The sequence below is a fragment of the Aythya marila genome, assembly GCF_965140915.1.
Source record: "Aythya marila genome assembly, chromosome: 2".
Classification (NCBI taxonomy): domain Eukaryota; kingdom Metazoa; phylum Chordata; class Aves; order Anseriformes; family Anatidae; genus Aythya; species Aythya marila.
The window spans coordinates 27,319,284-27,334,978 of record NC_139043.1 but is presented as its reverse complement, the minus strand read 5'-3'; the positions used below and the strand labels follow the sequence as shown (position 1 = coordinate 27,334,978).

The window sequence follows — 15,695 nt, the reverse complement described above, 5'->3', positions numbered from 1 at the left end:
CCAGACTTGGTTAAAAAAAAAAAAAAAAAAAGCAGTAGATCAGAATCAAAATCAATCAAAAAAGAGGCTTCTTGTTAGGAAGTGATAAGAAACGTGCACATTTTTAGGGTTTATAAATTTGAATGCTTTTAGAAGAGTTTCCTGTTGTGGTAACAAATACATTTGATTGAAATAGTTCTCAAACCAAGAAAAAAAACTTTTTTTAAAAAGATTGAAGGACATCCAATCTTCTTTTATGACAATCAATTAAAACCACACATACAAATATTTGGTTAGTTTACAGTATCAAAACAATGAAAAAAAAATCACATGCTAGAAATTATTCCATTAGTTGTTGGAACAAGAAAACACGAATTTAAACTCCTGTGACAAACCAAGGAAACTGTAAATAGCTATTTGTTTATTTACTCAAATGCTTATGGAAAACAATCCTAAATATTGAGCAGGAGTACCGTTACCTAACGTTACTGGTAACAAATGCAGTTGTCCAGTAAAGGTGATACTTTTATTTCTATTATTTAAGCTCTTATTTACAGATACCTACAGCTTGGTCAACTTTTTGACTTCTTCCAATGCTGTATTCAGCTCTCCTATTAACATTCCCATCAGAAATTTCAGCACAAGTATTAAAGTTGTTTTAAGACTGATATTAAAGTGAAGGGGAGAAAAATCATTTTATCTATGCTAAGACACATTAGCATAGTTTTCAGATGTTTAATGCCTTGGAAGAATCACACAGAAGAAAAAGACAAACATTTGATTGGGAGTCCTTTATGTTGGGAATGCACCTATTTCACTGGAAAAGCCTTTATGTCTGGTCAAGTTTCAGCAAAATTTCAGTTTGCATTTGTTTATGAAAGATGTTTTGAAATGGCAACTACATTTGCTGTTATCAGCAGCTTTTTCTACTGAGCTTTAGACTTAAACAGAACCATCTCAGAATTTTTCCTTCCAGAAACCACAGATTGCTGAGACACAAAGAAACTGAATGCACAAATACTATTGGTATTGATCAAACTCTTACCATCCACCACACAGGCATTAAGTAGTTTGGTGGAGGAAGGGGACAGGTTTGCATGTCCAGAAGAGCAAACACCACACACACAGAATGGCTGGACAGAGAGGCTGGAACCAGGCCTTACAGGTGAGGGAAAGGAAAAATTCAGGGACAAAAATAGAAGCCAAACAGAACTGAGAAAAGAGCTCAAGTAAGGGAAGGTAAACTAGAGCTGGTTGGATAATATAAACAGAAAGACACTGGAATTATAAACCTGCGGAACTGGAAAAGGCAACAAAACAGCGTAGAAAAGCTGGAGAGAGAGAAAGGAAAACAGAGGAAGGGAAAGAGCTGCAAGCTGGAAGAGGTAAGACAGGTCTTAGGGTGAATAACCCTTACAAAGTTCGAATAGAAGTAATTCCCTTCTACACATCCCAATTTATTTATTTATTTTACCTTTTTTATTACTGTGTTCTATCTGTAAGGAACCATGAAACCCACCAGCCACATGTTTATCTTTCTCTTGAGCTCAGCTCATAAAGAGGATGGCAACCTAGCACAATGGATCACTGCTATCAAGTGGCAAAGACTCACTCACATACTGAAGGTTTCCCTATCACTGACAGTCACAGCCATGTGGTGAAGAAAAGCTGCTTGCTGCAAAACTTGATAGGAACCACCAGATGATGAAGGATGGTCTCTCAGTAAAAGCAAGTGTTATCCCGGATATACAGATGTTATTCCTGCCTCTGGTACAATTCCTTTGTGCTGGTAGCTAATGTTTAAGCCAAAAACTTTTCAGATACAAAACTCATTCTGCACTAATTCCTGGGCACTTAACTTGTGATTCTGAGTATTTGCTTACAGCTGCAAATGAAGTCACACGGGCATTTGGAAAGCCCATGTAAAATAAATCAGTTAAAATGGGCTTCGTATTGGGTACTCGATGAAACAGAAACAGACAATCCTTACCTCTCTTCAGCTCAGGTCCCCGTCTTTAAAAATGAGGATATTGCTACTACCAGAATGAATGATTACTCCATATTCAAAGTTGATTTCAGTATTTGAGGAATCAAACTTATACCATTCCTTTTGATAGGAAGAATAACTATCAACAGCTATCTAAAAACTATCTACTGCCAATAACAATGCCTCCTTAGACAACCTATATGTTTCTCCTCATTTCTGAATGCTCTATTAGACAGGGAGCCAGGAGAGCGTACACAAAAAAAATGGAGAAGTAGTGCAAAGTCCCATCCTATGGGGGAGGAACCACCACAATAAGCTGCAAGATTTGTTTCTTAAAGATAAAGGTGTAGCTCTAGAAGAAGGGTATAGCCTTCCTGTGGGGACATGAGGCCAACTATGTGGCACTGACCAGAGCCAGAGTTGCATGAAGTTGGGACAGAATGTAGTTCACTGGTGCATAAGGCTGAAATAGTGCACATTCAGCTGAGAGATGGAAACCCTTTTCCTGTATCTAATTTCTCATTATGCAAATTGCTTCATTTCTGATGGGTTCTTTCTAGTTGCTATTGTAGTCTACAAGAAAAACATATGACTAAAGAGCATTTCAAGTAACCATACCATTACTGTATCAACACTTACCCTGTTTCATTTGCGAAACTGACATCCTCTCTATCTCCACCCTTAAACTCGACCAAAATTTCTGAACAAGATTATGGTAACATCCTGACAAATACTTTGTCTCTTTCAGCATTAAAGAACAGAAAGCTAGCTAAGGTAACTTTGAACAAACAATAACAGCAACAAACTGGTTCCTCAGCACTCTGGCCACTCCTCTGCTGACAACACTGTGTAGTAGGAGGGGAGGAAATCCAACAGGCATAAAAACAACCAGTCTTGAAACAACTCTTATGTTGGACATAAAACCTGTTTCAAAAGCAACAGAGGGGAGGGAAAGGGTGCAGTTTCCTGGACTCCAGATAGGGATTAAAAAAATATGTCCTGGGCATATCAAGACTTGAAAGGCTCCACTGTGCAAGAACTTCTCACCTCTTTTAGTTGATCAGCACTTCCCCATGATGCCGAGCGCTGATGAGATCTCTTTTCTGCTCCTTCTTCAGCCCAACAGCTAGGTGTCTGGAGAGAAAAAAAATACATATTGTACTGAACTCCCCACATAAGAAAATTTTTGGCACAAATTACTGGTTTAATCTTTCTGCCATGTCAGCGTCCAGGCATCACACATAAAGAATAAATATCAGAACTTGATATACCACAGTAACAGTGTCTATAGTAATAAAAATACAAGCATGGATTTTAAGGCTTTGTAAACTTGCATTTACAAAGGATGAAGACAATGAACATTATTGAAGAAAATAGCTGCCTGATAATCACTAAAAAACATTACCTGACTAGTTCCATCTCTGCTTCAGCATCCATTTCTATTTTTCACCCAGTGCAGAGTTAAGAAAACCACAAGAATAAAGTATATAAACACAACCTTAGAAACCAAAAGCCAGTATTTACTTCTCTCACCTGTGTTCCTTAGTCACTGTGCCATATAATCAATTCCTTACTGCTAACTCTGACTCAGTACACCACTGATTATTTCTGACACTGACCTAAACATGCAGAAGACCACGCCTTTTCCAGCCTTGTCTGGAAGCCCAGAAGGTTGGTAACAATCCTTGGATGTCGGAGCTATAAAACTAAGCCCTGACTGAGAAGGGTCTAGAAGCCAGATCTGCACCTCCCTCCTGGGTTCGTTCACCACAAGACTTATAAAATTGTGGGCATTCACCAGCACTTCAAAAGATGAGTCAACTGTCTGTCAGAGGACCAATGAGGACAGTTAAAATCCAGAGTGAGTTTGGGGTATGAACAACATAAAAGGGCTAAAAACACAGAAATCCATGAAAACAAAACGTTTTCAGCATTTCCTACTGGTACTAGCTGAGCCCTTAACAACGATACTGACTGCAAGAAATAAAACCATGCCACTAAGAACTATGAGAGGTGGTTTTCATGGCTACGGGATCAGGGCAACACCAGAGGATCATGGCAGACACTTTCCCAGGGGCGGTGGCAGCCCACCCCAGCAGTCAGACAGCATCAGGGATCCACCTCTCCACAGAGATTCATTCTCTTTAGTCTTCATCCCCTCCACACATGGAAGCCTGGGTCCTCCACAGCTTTTCTCTATTGCTTCCTCTCCAGGATGTAGAAATCTCTACAGCACTTGCACATGGAAGTGGCACTTGTCTGGTAAGTAAGGAGGCTTGGCATGGCCTTGGAGAACACCACAATAAGCAACGCCTGGAGCTGCTCGCTCTTGCTGCTCACGGAAGAGGGGTAGGAGCAGCTGCCTGGGGACTGGAGAGTTGAGCCCCACATGCCATTAAGCACTGAATTTTAGTCTCAGGCTGTACATAGGTTGTACCGTTAGGCTGCTGTGGTATTATATGGCCTACAGCCCAGCACCAGCGCCAATGTTTAATGTGTTAAGTCACATGCATATGCCCACGTATCCCATTGCTCTTTTGTGACAGCCCTGCAGTTTCTGCATCTTCTTCTGTTATTTTTATGCCACCAAGAATACTTCCATCAAAGCTGTGTGGGCGACTAGAAAACAAAATGACAACCATTTTGAAAATCAGCTTTTACTGATCCTTTTCCTGCGTGTTCCCAAGAGAAAAAAATTGTTTTTATAAAAAGTTCGGGTTCTGTGTATTGATTATATGACTCTGTAGGTCCAGGGAAGAAGCCATAATGCAGTTATTAAAAAACAAAACAAAACCCAAGAGAAACAAGTTAAAGCAGCTATTTAAAACTACCATAAAAATACATGAGTCACTCAGCCAAGCAATCCACTACTCTTTTCCCTAAAATCAAAGCCTCAGTGCCACACACATGCTACCTATGCGTACATTTACTTGCTCTGCATTTTAATGAAGCTATGTTCTAAATAATTACTTGTTCTTGCAGATTAGGTGCTTACCACCTTCCTGAAATTTCTCAATAGAACAGATTTTTACTACCTTCTCATGTTCCTTAAAGTGTCACCAGTATTTAAGTGGCTTGCACTTTTCTAAAGCACTAAAGAAAATGGGGGTAAAATGATTCCCTTTTTAAAATCGTGAGCTTTCACAATTTATTTTCAGTTTAAATTACTCTTTTCTGGAAGTATTTTTACTATATTCTGAGTGCAGATGTAGACGTACTCTCATGCTATAAAAACAGACAAACTCCAATGCAAAAAGAATCCTTTGAAATTTATGTTCTGAGAATGCTTTCTGAACACATTACTCCATAGTTTGGTGAACAATTCAAGGACAAAGCAGAAACATCCAGAAAGACGGACGTTACCAGGGATCACTACAAACTCACAACCCATCAGCTACAGCATAATAAACAGAACAGAAAAGACACTGAGTGACTAAGGAGTGCAAGTTTCTCAACAAATAGAAAGACTTAAAATAAAAACATAGGTAGTGAGAACATGCTAGAATTTTTTAAAGCACAGATATTGATCCAAATAGGAAGGACAAAAACTAATAGCAACACAAAAAAATTAATCAACAACACTGGTGACTGTTACTAAAGAAGTAGAAATGTTTACATTGCAGCTGATTTAATCAGAATTCTGAATAACAAATATATAACATCCGTTCACTTAACACCAGATTTTGTACTGCCTCAAATATCCTTTGACAGGCTCTTCCACTCAGATACTGTCCCTTGAGACAAGGATTGCACATAGCTGATTTCAATCTCTGGAAAATTGAGTCAAGTCACAACCTTTCAAAATATACATACAAGTATCAAGATACAGGGGGGGCAGACTGTGCATTTATGTGCAGAATTAGGTTACACAGACTGTATGATGTTCCTAGCATAGTGCTGAACTCAAGCAATGTTGTATTAATGCTCTATTTTTAATCAGGTGGGGAAAAAAATCAAAAAAATAACATAAGCAGTTGCTAGACTATTATAGCAAGCCAGTCTCTTCTTTAAACTCTATGAATTGCTGCATCTAATGTATTGTAACCTACACTATATGAAAATAAGTTCTACTTTTGTAACCCCAAAGCCTTATATTCAATCAAAACTTTATAATCAATCAAAAACAGAAAAAATAAAAAACCCTTGTCACATTCGAACAGGAATTCTTTTTTGTACGTTTAGTTGATACAGAAGCACCTCATATCTCATTTGAATGTTGCAATTTACATCACAAATAAGATGGGGTTGTATAGAACCCTTGATATGCCACATTTCCTGAAAGTTGTTCTCCCAGCTTTATTTACCATTTCTGCGAACTGTGTTCATGGAATCTTCTATTTTATATAAGCTGCTGTAAAGCGTACTCCCCATGTGTTAAACATCCAAACCAAAACAGAGTAAAAGAAAAAAACTCAAGAGTATTTGAAGATAAATTTCTTAATCACAATAGATGAAAGCAAAATTGCTGCATCTCAAGTCAGAAACAAAATAAGAGGTCATGGGTACTGTCTCTGAATCTGGCAATGCCATTTCAGAGTTGAAATAAATTTATTATATTAATTATGAACTAAGGATTTTTCCTACAAGTTTATGTGATGAAACTAAGATTTAAAACACTTCAGGGCAAGAATCTAGAAAGCATTAAGCAATGCATGTTTCAACTTTAAGAGGAAAGTCACTTATATTTTGAAGCGCAGAGGCTTACGGTCCCCGTCTGTTGACACAATGCTTAAAGCATGTGCACAGGATAGGGCGCGCTGAGAACACCACATCTGGTTGCGCTCCTCAGTCCTAATGTAAATCACAATTACCATTGTTCTAACTCATCCAACCTTACAGAGATTAGCATTTCTTCCAAAGCATTTGGTAATTCTGCCTTGATTTTCCATCCATATCAGGGATATACACCTACATTCTTTCCACTTCATTTAGATCAGAATAACCGCATGGAGTACCAACCTACCTAAACCTAAAATAAGACTGAATTACTCTAAATTTCTCATTTTATTGCCACCCCTTGGTTTTAATTACTATATCTAGCTTGCATCCCAGATGAACTAGTTTTGGGGGATGCATGCAAAGATTAAGAACAAGTCTCCATTTTACAATGGAGTTGCTAATGTTTTTGAAGAATTTCCATGCTCAAAAGAAATGTAACAATAGCACTAGAAGATAAAGTCAAATCAGTGTTTACATATTTCTAAAGCATTCAAATCTAGAGAAATGTCCTAAAGAGTTAGAAATTAACTCAATTGTAGGTGACTCCTCTTAAATATTTGAGAGGTTAAGTCAGAATGATAAATTCATAGCTATGTAACAAGTATCCTTGTCCTTGTTACCTCCCCCCAAAGTATTTTGTTAAATAACATGAGAATAATGATAACTGATAAACCAATTCAGAAAAGCTCCATGTAATTCAGCCTCATGGTTTATGTCGCCTATTTTTAACAAACAAAATCTCTACACAGAAGAAAATAAAAACTTTATCTAGGGTAGTAATGACAGGTAACTAATTACCTTAAAGCCTTGACCTACATGGAAGAAAAACATTTTACTCCAGCATTCCAGCTTAACTCTCTAATCTAAAGAGTAGTGGAGTAAAAATTCTGAAACGCGTTTTTGCAAACTTTCTTCATTGCTGTTTGCGTAATATGTAATTGTCATGCAGAATGAAAAAAGGCATATCCAAGCATCTTGGAATCCAGTTAAAAAAGGGGGAGGAATCACTGAATCATATACCACTTGGACATTTGGTGTTTTTTTGGTTGTATTATTCAGATTGAGAAAGATCAGATTGATTCATTTTAACTGGCAATATATTTGTTATGACATCAGCATCATATGTTTATCCCTAGCCTCCCTTTTTTATTTTTCTAAAAATGTTTTCAATGATTTAACTACTGCCAAATAATTACATTAATAAACTATGACAACTACCCAACTGTTTCTGGGGATTCTGTGGTTAGGCATAACCATTTCAACACAGAATTACTCCTCAAAGGTGGTGGTGGGGGGCGGGGGGAATTTCTTACATCTATAGCACACAGGAGAATTATACAAAGTTGCTCAATCAACGCCCCCAGCCCTGACAGAAGAAACATGGAATAAAGCTATAGTGAATTTTAAATAGTTTTAAATGGAAATTTTAACTTTACCAAAAAGAAGAGGGAAGTAGGACAGCAGAAGAATTTGGGAAAGTCAACACAAGGTACATCAACATGGGCAATAACATTTTATAGCAGTAAATTTATTTGCATTTCTGATTTTTTGAAGTACTAAAACGTTTTATTTAGTACTATTTATTTATAACATTTGTAATGGTACTAAATAATAGTTGATTATCTAAAAACATACTGCTCCCTGAAGATCAGCTAGTTGTATACATATACACACAAAGGTACAGGAATTCTGAGACATTTGGAATTGCATAAATATCACGAATATATGAATTGTAGCATATTTTTCTAAAAGCAAATACAAACCTCACTCCTCTTCAGTGCTTTCTGTCAAAACATTCGAGGTAGGAGCAATATGAAGGATAGTTACTATTCTCCAAAATGCAACAGAAATTAAAACAATAAAATTGTTCCTCTGTTTAAATAAGGTGCTATTGAGAACTCTTTAGAACACTGGCTTAATTTTAGAGAAAGGAGAAATATTTTATTCATGAGCATATGCAGGTTTAAAGAATTGCAATAAAAGTCATTAATGGTTCATCTAATCACAGTGACGACCAGAATATGACCTTTTTATTTTTATTATTTTAACTAGAAAAATTCTGAGGAACTTGGAACAGCCATAATCACCACCTTCATGAAACTGCACAAAATCGAGATTTAAAATTAAGGTTTGATTAGGGAAAATAAGTACCCTTGAAAGAAGAATAATTATTCCACCTACAAAAGTTATACTGATAATTTTGTTCATGGGTTTAGAAGTCAATCAAGAATTTATTCTCCAATGAAATATGATCATACAAAAAATGGGGTTTATTGATTTTCATTATCTTGTTTTATTGATTTTGTTTGTCATCATCTTCCATTCTGCTGAACTACCAAGTATTATTATTTTTAGCTGCTGAAAATTATATGAACTCCCTTGAGCTGAAGCGTTACTTAGCCAAGAAACATGAAGTAGAAGTACTTGTGCTGGTACTCACATAGAGAGCAAGATTTTAATTTAATTTGCCATGCATGCACTCTATCAACAACTGGGACCTCATCCTTGGTCCTTGAAAGTAACCGAAACAAAAACATAACCAAAACTCAGTAATGGTTTATGAGTAAGTTCCATCATAAGCCTTCACACTGAGCATTTTACATATAAAAAGCTGAAAGTTGCCATGCCCAATGCTTATTACATTTTAACTACTCAGGACTGCATGGGTTGAAAAAATGTGTATTTATATATCCAACTTAAACTGCTAAATGTTTGTGTTGTTTTTTTTTTTTAATATATGCATAATTTGAATAAACAGACAGTGAACAATTAATTCCTCATTAGAAGACAACCACACAAATCCAAACTAAGAATAAAGGTGGAGACCTTTATTTGAAATAATCCTTCACCTTTTAATGACCACAATATTACCCTTCCCCTTTTTTTCCATTTGATTATGTTGAAAAGGTAAAACATTGTCCTTTCCTGAGCTTTGTTTCTGAAAGAGGCCAAGGGTGGCAGCCAACAGGTCAAATAACCCAAACACTTACTTTCAACTCAACAGGAAAGCAATTTAACTGCCAAATGTGCAGAGCTCATGTATAATAGAAACAAACAAAACTTGTTCTATAACAAGTTTGTTTCTGTTTTCTGTAACTATTGAAAAGGTTTGTGAATGCTTAAATATTCCAAATATTCCATTCATAACAGCATTTGTAAAGTCTGATATTCTGAGAGAAGGGTTAAGAAATATAGTATCTATGAAGCATGCCATAGATAGAAGTGAAGATGAATAGAAATTAGTTTAAAAAAAAAAAAAAAATCAGTCTGTAGTGAAATGAAGGCACCTTGGGAAAAAATCCACAATTAACAGCTTTTTAGGTAAATCTTTCATGATTGCTTATTCGTCTTTGCTAAAACTGGTTGGCTGGTTTCAAAATGAATGAGTAGAATATGAAGATGGTATTTTCTTAAAGGATCCAATCACAGTTTCCTGTAAAACCTAACTTTCTTAGCACAAAATTTACTCGTTTTATTCCCAAATTTGTTACACAGAACTTCTGGATCATACTACAGCTAAGAAACACATACAACTAATAGCTCTCCAAAACCTACAAAAGCAATACAAGCTTTAGAGAATTCAGACTTTTTTTTTCCTTTTCTAATCTTTCTATCCTTATTTTTCCTGTCAGAAGACTTTCTGCACCACGTTACAGTACACTTCAAAGAGATGTGCAAAATTATTTATACATTCTAACTTGTCATGTGAAATTCGGTATTACACAAAAGACTAAAACCTCATTTTAAAGAGCTGCTGCATTTGCTCTAAGCAGAGGCGACAGAATGGGCAGAATGTAACAAATTAGTGGAAACAGAAAATTAACCAAAAACTATATATCTACAGGTAAAGTTACCACAGGAAAAAATCTTTGATATCTAAAAGGTGTCACATAAATTGTAAGCTTCCATGAAGAAAAATATTAACGGCACAATAGAGTTACAAGCAAAAGTGAGGGTGACAGAAGTATCTATCGTTTTTTCTTTGCAGGACACCCATGGTAACAATGCACCAGAATCACAGCACAAGAGCTAGACAACTGACGTAACCATCGCTACAGGGCCTCTTGACTAAAAATACAACCGAAGACAGTTTCTTGTATTTTTCAACTGTAGTTCAGAATATGGAGACTAAGATGACTTACCCTAACAACGTTACTGGAAAACTAAGAGCATGACTTATTTGCTAGGAATGAGGTTTTTCAGAATTATGTGCTTTGTTTTTTTTTGTTTGTTTTTTTTTTTAAACCTGTTTGATGGCGATCGTTTCTGTGGGCAACAAGCCCAATGTAAGGAGGACTTGGGCAAGCAACAGCATTCACTTTCCCAGCCAAGGAGTGCTAGAGCAATAGGAATGCCACAGCAGCCTACCTGCCAGAGGATCCTACTAAGGACAGAGCCCTCAGGAGAATCCAGGAGTACTGGGACAATCTCAGCAGCCTTCCCTTTGCAGCTGGTGTAAGGCTCTCATTCTGATGTCTGGCTTCAAGAAGCAAATCTTCCACAGAGCATTTTTATTCATCTTTCTTGCTACTAAGCAGAAGGTACATCTCAAGACTGCACCGTATGCTTTCTCTTCTTCAGTTCCCTCTAGTGACACGTTGATCAATTCTTCTCAACAGTGACCTCACTCCTCACCCCCCCCCAACTTTTTAAGACCCATGGATTTATTACAATTTAATAAAATCTTTAGTTTGACAGCCACTACTATTATGTTTTAAGTAACAGTCAGCACAATTTTGCATATAGCAGCTTCAAAATGACCAGATACAAGTCTAAGATTTAAACCTGTTTATTCAGCATCAATAGACCTGCCCACAGAGAAAATTTTTAACAAACGCTTTATAAAAGCATAAAAATATTAACTATCAGTTGCATAATGTTACTGAACTGATGCTAACCGGTTAAGACTACTGTACCCTATTTTTAGGGCTTCATGTTTATTATAAAGTGAAACCACATTTCTTTGGAATTGAGTGGAGCTTAGGTTCCAAATCAGGTGATAAAAGTATTACCAGAAAGACATTAATTATATGAAACATCTGTTATGTTGTCTTATGGCTTTTACCTGAGTAGATTTATCTTTCATACATGATGGGTAGTGTACGTGGGGATCACGTGGCCACTGTCCCGTGAGGTAAGGTCCTGTAATTGTGTCCAAAGAAGAAGTTCGCCTTATGGTACCAGAAGTTCTGATTTGCTGGGATTTTGGCCTGTCCACTGTGGAAAACCAGAGCAAAATCAACAAAAAAAAAGTCAGGCTACATTTGTCGTGAAATGTTAAAAGCTAGCTATGACAGACAATGGCTAGAACATATCAGAAATCTTTGTCTAAATGCTAAGCTGAAAAGAATGTCATTACATCAAAGCAGATAACATCAGACAACAGAAAAATACAAAAGCTAAAACTTAGCTACAAAATCCAACAACACTTGATGCGTCCATATCTGTAAAGAACAAGGCTACTTACTTGATACATTTTCATCAACAAAGAACATAAAGCAAACTTAAACATGTTGATGATGCTACTTAGGAAAGCCAGATATTTAGAATAAGAAAGCATAACATTGTATCCGTTCAGGTTTTTATTTATTTATTTTGAAGTCAGCTTGCTCAGCTTTACAAATACTAAAACAAATCCTGGCAAAAATGATTCTTAAGAGAACACGCATCAAATTTCTTGCTCTCATGTCTCTCATTCCATATTGTTTACAATATCCCAATACAGGCCTCAGCAAGCTGAAGTGTGTGACTGTGTACTTCTCCCTGACACAGCTCAGGTCAAGGCAGCTGCTGTGTTTGCCTTCACTCATCACAGTACCTGCAATCTTTGGCTCCTCCCTGCATTTCTCTCCCCATACACCTAGATCATGGAACACTTCTACATGCATTTGGAAAGCAGAAAGGCGGGTGATTCATGAGATCGCTCTTTCCCACATCAGTTTATGGCATGCTCTCTGGATCGTCTAGCTTTGTCCTTTAGGCAAAATTACTTCATATATTCATTTTCAAGGCTTTACATAAGCCAGTCTAAGCCCTATATTATAGCTACTGTCTATCTTGCTCACCCCACTAAAATAAGTTTGCAAGTGAAATTACTTTCAAAATAGTCACATGCTATGCCCTGATCTAACCCACCAAAATCCTGTTCACTGCTCAGAACTTGAGAACTGACCTACTAGCATGCTTTTGTGGCCCACCACAGCCAGTGCCTCCAAACACATCTTCTCTTGGTATATCATATAGAACCACTAAATCTCAAAAGGCAGACACCTCTGGAGTTTTACATAGCATTAACATGATGATTAGGGTACAGTCTGCACTAATACAGCATGCTTATTGTATGATATATGAATTTACACTGCTGAAACAACTTGTTAACAACACATTCTAGGTGATGAGTTCTAAATAATGCCATAAATTAGTGCAATAAGTGCAATGGTGTGTACATATGTATTTTGCCTTTGTGTAATGTAATTTTTTTGATTGCTTTGTTACTTACAAATCAGATCCCTACAGTTTCAAACAGATCTACCCTCACAGAATTCCAATCTTGAAAATTTTGCATTTTAAGAAAAAAAACTTTTGAACTTCTACAAGTGAAGGAGGCTGAAATCCAAAATAAAGGTGACACATTTTAAACATGAAGCCAGCATTTACCTTTGTGCTGAAACACATCAAGGGTGCATACCTATAAAGCATTCTTCCAATCTTCACTGTTAAACTATGGCACTACACTACTCCTGATAGTCTGAGTATAGAAAATTCCTCTGAATGCTCTGTTCACTAGCAATATATTACACAGCACAAAACTATAAGGAAGTTGCTAAGTGTGTAAGCAGTGAGGTATGTTCTTAAAAAAATAAATAGTAACTCCAAAGCAAGCTAGAGACCATGCAAAGAGAAACTGGCAGGATAAAGTCTAATGATGGTGAAGTAAGAAATAAGCAAAGTCTATGTTTGCTTTTAAAAATATTATGAAAAACCACCACCACAAGAAAGCAAGCCCAAAACACACAAACAAAAAACATGCAACTAGAGTGAACTAAGGTCTGTTTCTTGTTCTACAGCCAGAAGAAAGGCAACAGCAATCCCAACATTAATAACCCCCAGAATTCCACTGCAAGGGGGACAGAAACCACCACCGAAAACTACTGTGGAAAGTTATAAATATAGTGATCTTGGATGTGAACTGCAGGACACTATCAAACCCTAAAGCTAGAAGGAGAGTTCAAGTCACAGTCTTGTAAGTCCCCATTACTCTTAGTATTTCTTCGAATCACACAAAATAAACCAAGGACAATTTCTCAACTGCATAAACCAATAAATCAAAGCTACTGCTGTCTGCTCCTCCCATCTACCTTGAGACAGCATGAGCAGATGTGTGAACTCATAGTGCAGTGATGCACTGAGTTAAATATAAAGAAAACTAAAATCTACGCCAAAAAAGACATAAATATGCAGTTTTCACCAGTAGAGGCAGAGGTGGCAGCACATACGGGGCAGAAACAACCACAGGAGAGCCAGGGCTCCAGCAGGTTGTGTTCTAGTCAATAAATATTTGATCTCTTATCGTTTTATGATATATACATCCTTAGACCATAAAAACAAAAAGGACAAGGGGATCTGCAAGCATGAAGTTTGAAGAAACTTCTACAAATTAGTATTTGACAAATTGTCTTGTACAGGAATAATTTAAAGGTGACTGGATGTAGTGGAGAGCAGGCTTGAACTGGACCACAACACTAATGGTTCAGATCAGTTTTAAACTGTTGTGGAGCCACAAGCAACAAGGTTCATTTTAAGTCTGAGTTCTTGCTACTCTGGAGCTACTACAGAGCTTTCACTTCTCCCCAGGCTTTCATTACCAACTGGATTTAATGTTATTATCATGAATATTTTTCTTCAGTCCCAATCACTTTCACCTGATGGAAACCTCATGCTCTGGTTCTCCTGTACAGGAAAAAAAAAAAAAGCACAGCAAGTACCTTCCAAAATCTCAAGCACTTCAACAATTCCTGAAGTTAGCCAGCAGGCTTTAGCACTGAGAAAAGCATGAGCAATATAAAAAAAATTTCTAAAATCATTCAAGTTTTGGACTGTGCCACCTCTGACAACACTCAAAGAACATGAACTGATTCTGCTGCAGTTGTAAGAAGTCAGAACAATGCTTTTTCTTTTTCAGTGATGAGATGCTCCATCTCACAAGGAGCTCAGCTCTACCTCCAGAACAAGTAACCTTAGGAACACAGAACTTAAGAAACATAAAATTACTTAGAAAAGTTGCTGTAAGTTACAGAAGCAAGACATGCTCATAGGAAAACAAAATACTTCACGCATTATTTAAAATACACCCTGAGTTTTAATGGTATGTATATAAGGACTATTGCTAGACCTTTCTAGTTATAAATGATTTTACATAAAGTGACACAAGGGTCCACTTGAATACTACAGCTGGTAAAATTCTGAGTGATCCTACCTCCCAGCAGGAATCAGCTAAAATAAACCACATGAAGTCATGGTTCTGCATACTGCATCGACAGCCAAAAGAATTCTAGCTATACCACCTAGACTGACTGAAAAAAAGGTTCCATTTCTCTGCCAGCAAAATGTAATTCAGTACGACTAGCACATGACAGTTCTTTTGAAAAGGACATAGGGCTCAAATAAAGCCATCTGCTACAGCTCTGAAACGAAGAGATTGCCTCCCCACCCAGCAGAGAGGCAGCTAACCTGCACATAATCTCACAGCCATGATCACAGTCCATTTCAGCTTAAATAACGTGTGCTGCCATGCACGCAATGAGGCAAGTTACCTGCAGAAGAGGAACAAGACTGACAGTTAGCATTGGTACTGTGATAAAAAAAACCGCTTCAGCAAAATCCACCGGAGTTCATTTATCAGCATCTTTTCCACCCTCATCTCCTTCAACAGCTAGCAGATGCAGCTCGAATTTGGCCAAGGCTCTTCCACTCACATCTTTGCATAGATATATCCAGCTCCAAAAGACTA

The 15,695-nt window shown here is 37.1% G+C and overlaps 1 protein-coding gene across 4 annotated transcripts in view; it reads right to left on the bottom strand.

The window, feature by feature from the left end:
- Positions 1-15,695, bottom strand: part of GLCCI1 (glucocorticoid induced 1) — a 56,567-nt gene that overhangs the window by 25,812 nt on the left and 15,060 nt on the right. For all 4 annotated transcript variants that reach the window (XM_082753890.1, XM_082753891.1, XM_082753892.1 and 1 more), the window contains exons 2-3: positions 11,751-11,902; positions 3,014-3,100 (exon numbers count right to left, since the gene is read on the bottom strand). In XM_082753890.1, coding sequence (XP_082610016.1) covers positions 3,014-3,100; positions 11,751-11,902 — 239 coding nt within the window. The remainder of the gene's footprint in view (positions 1-3,013; positions 3,101-11,750; positions 11,903-15,695) is intronic.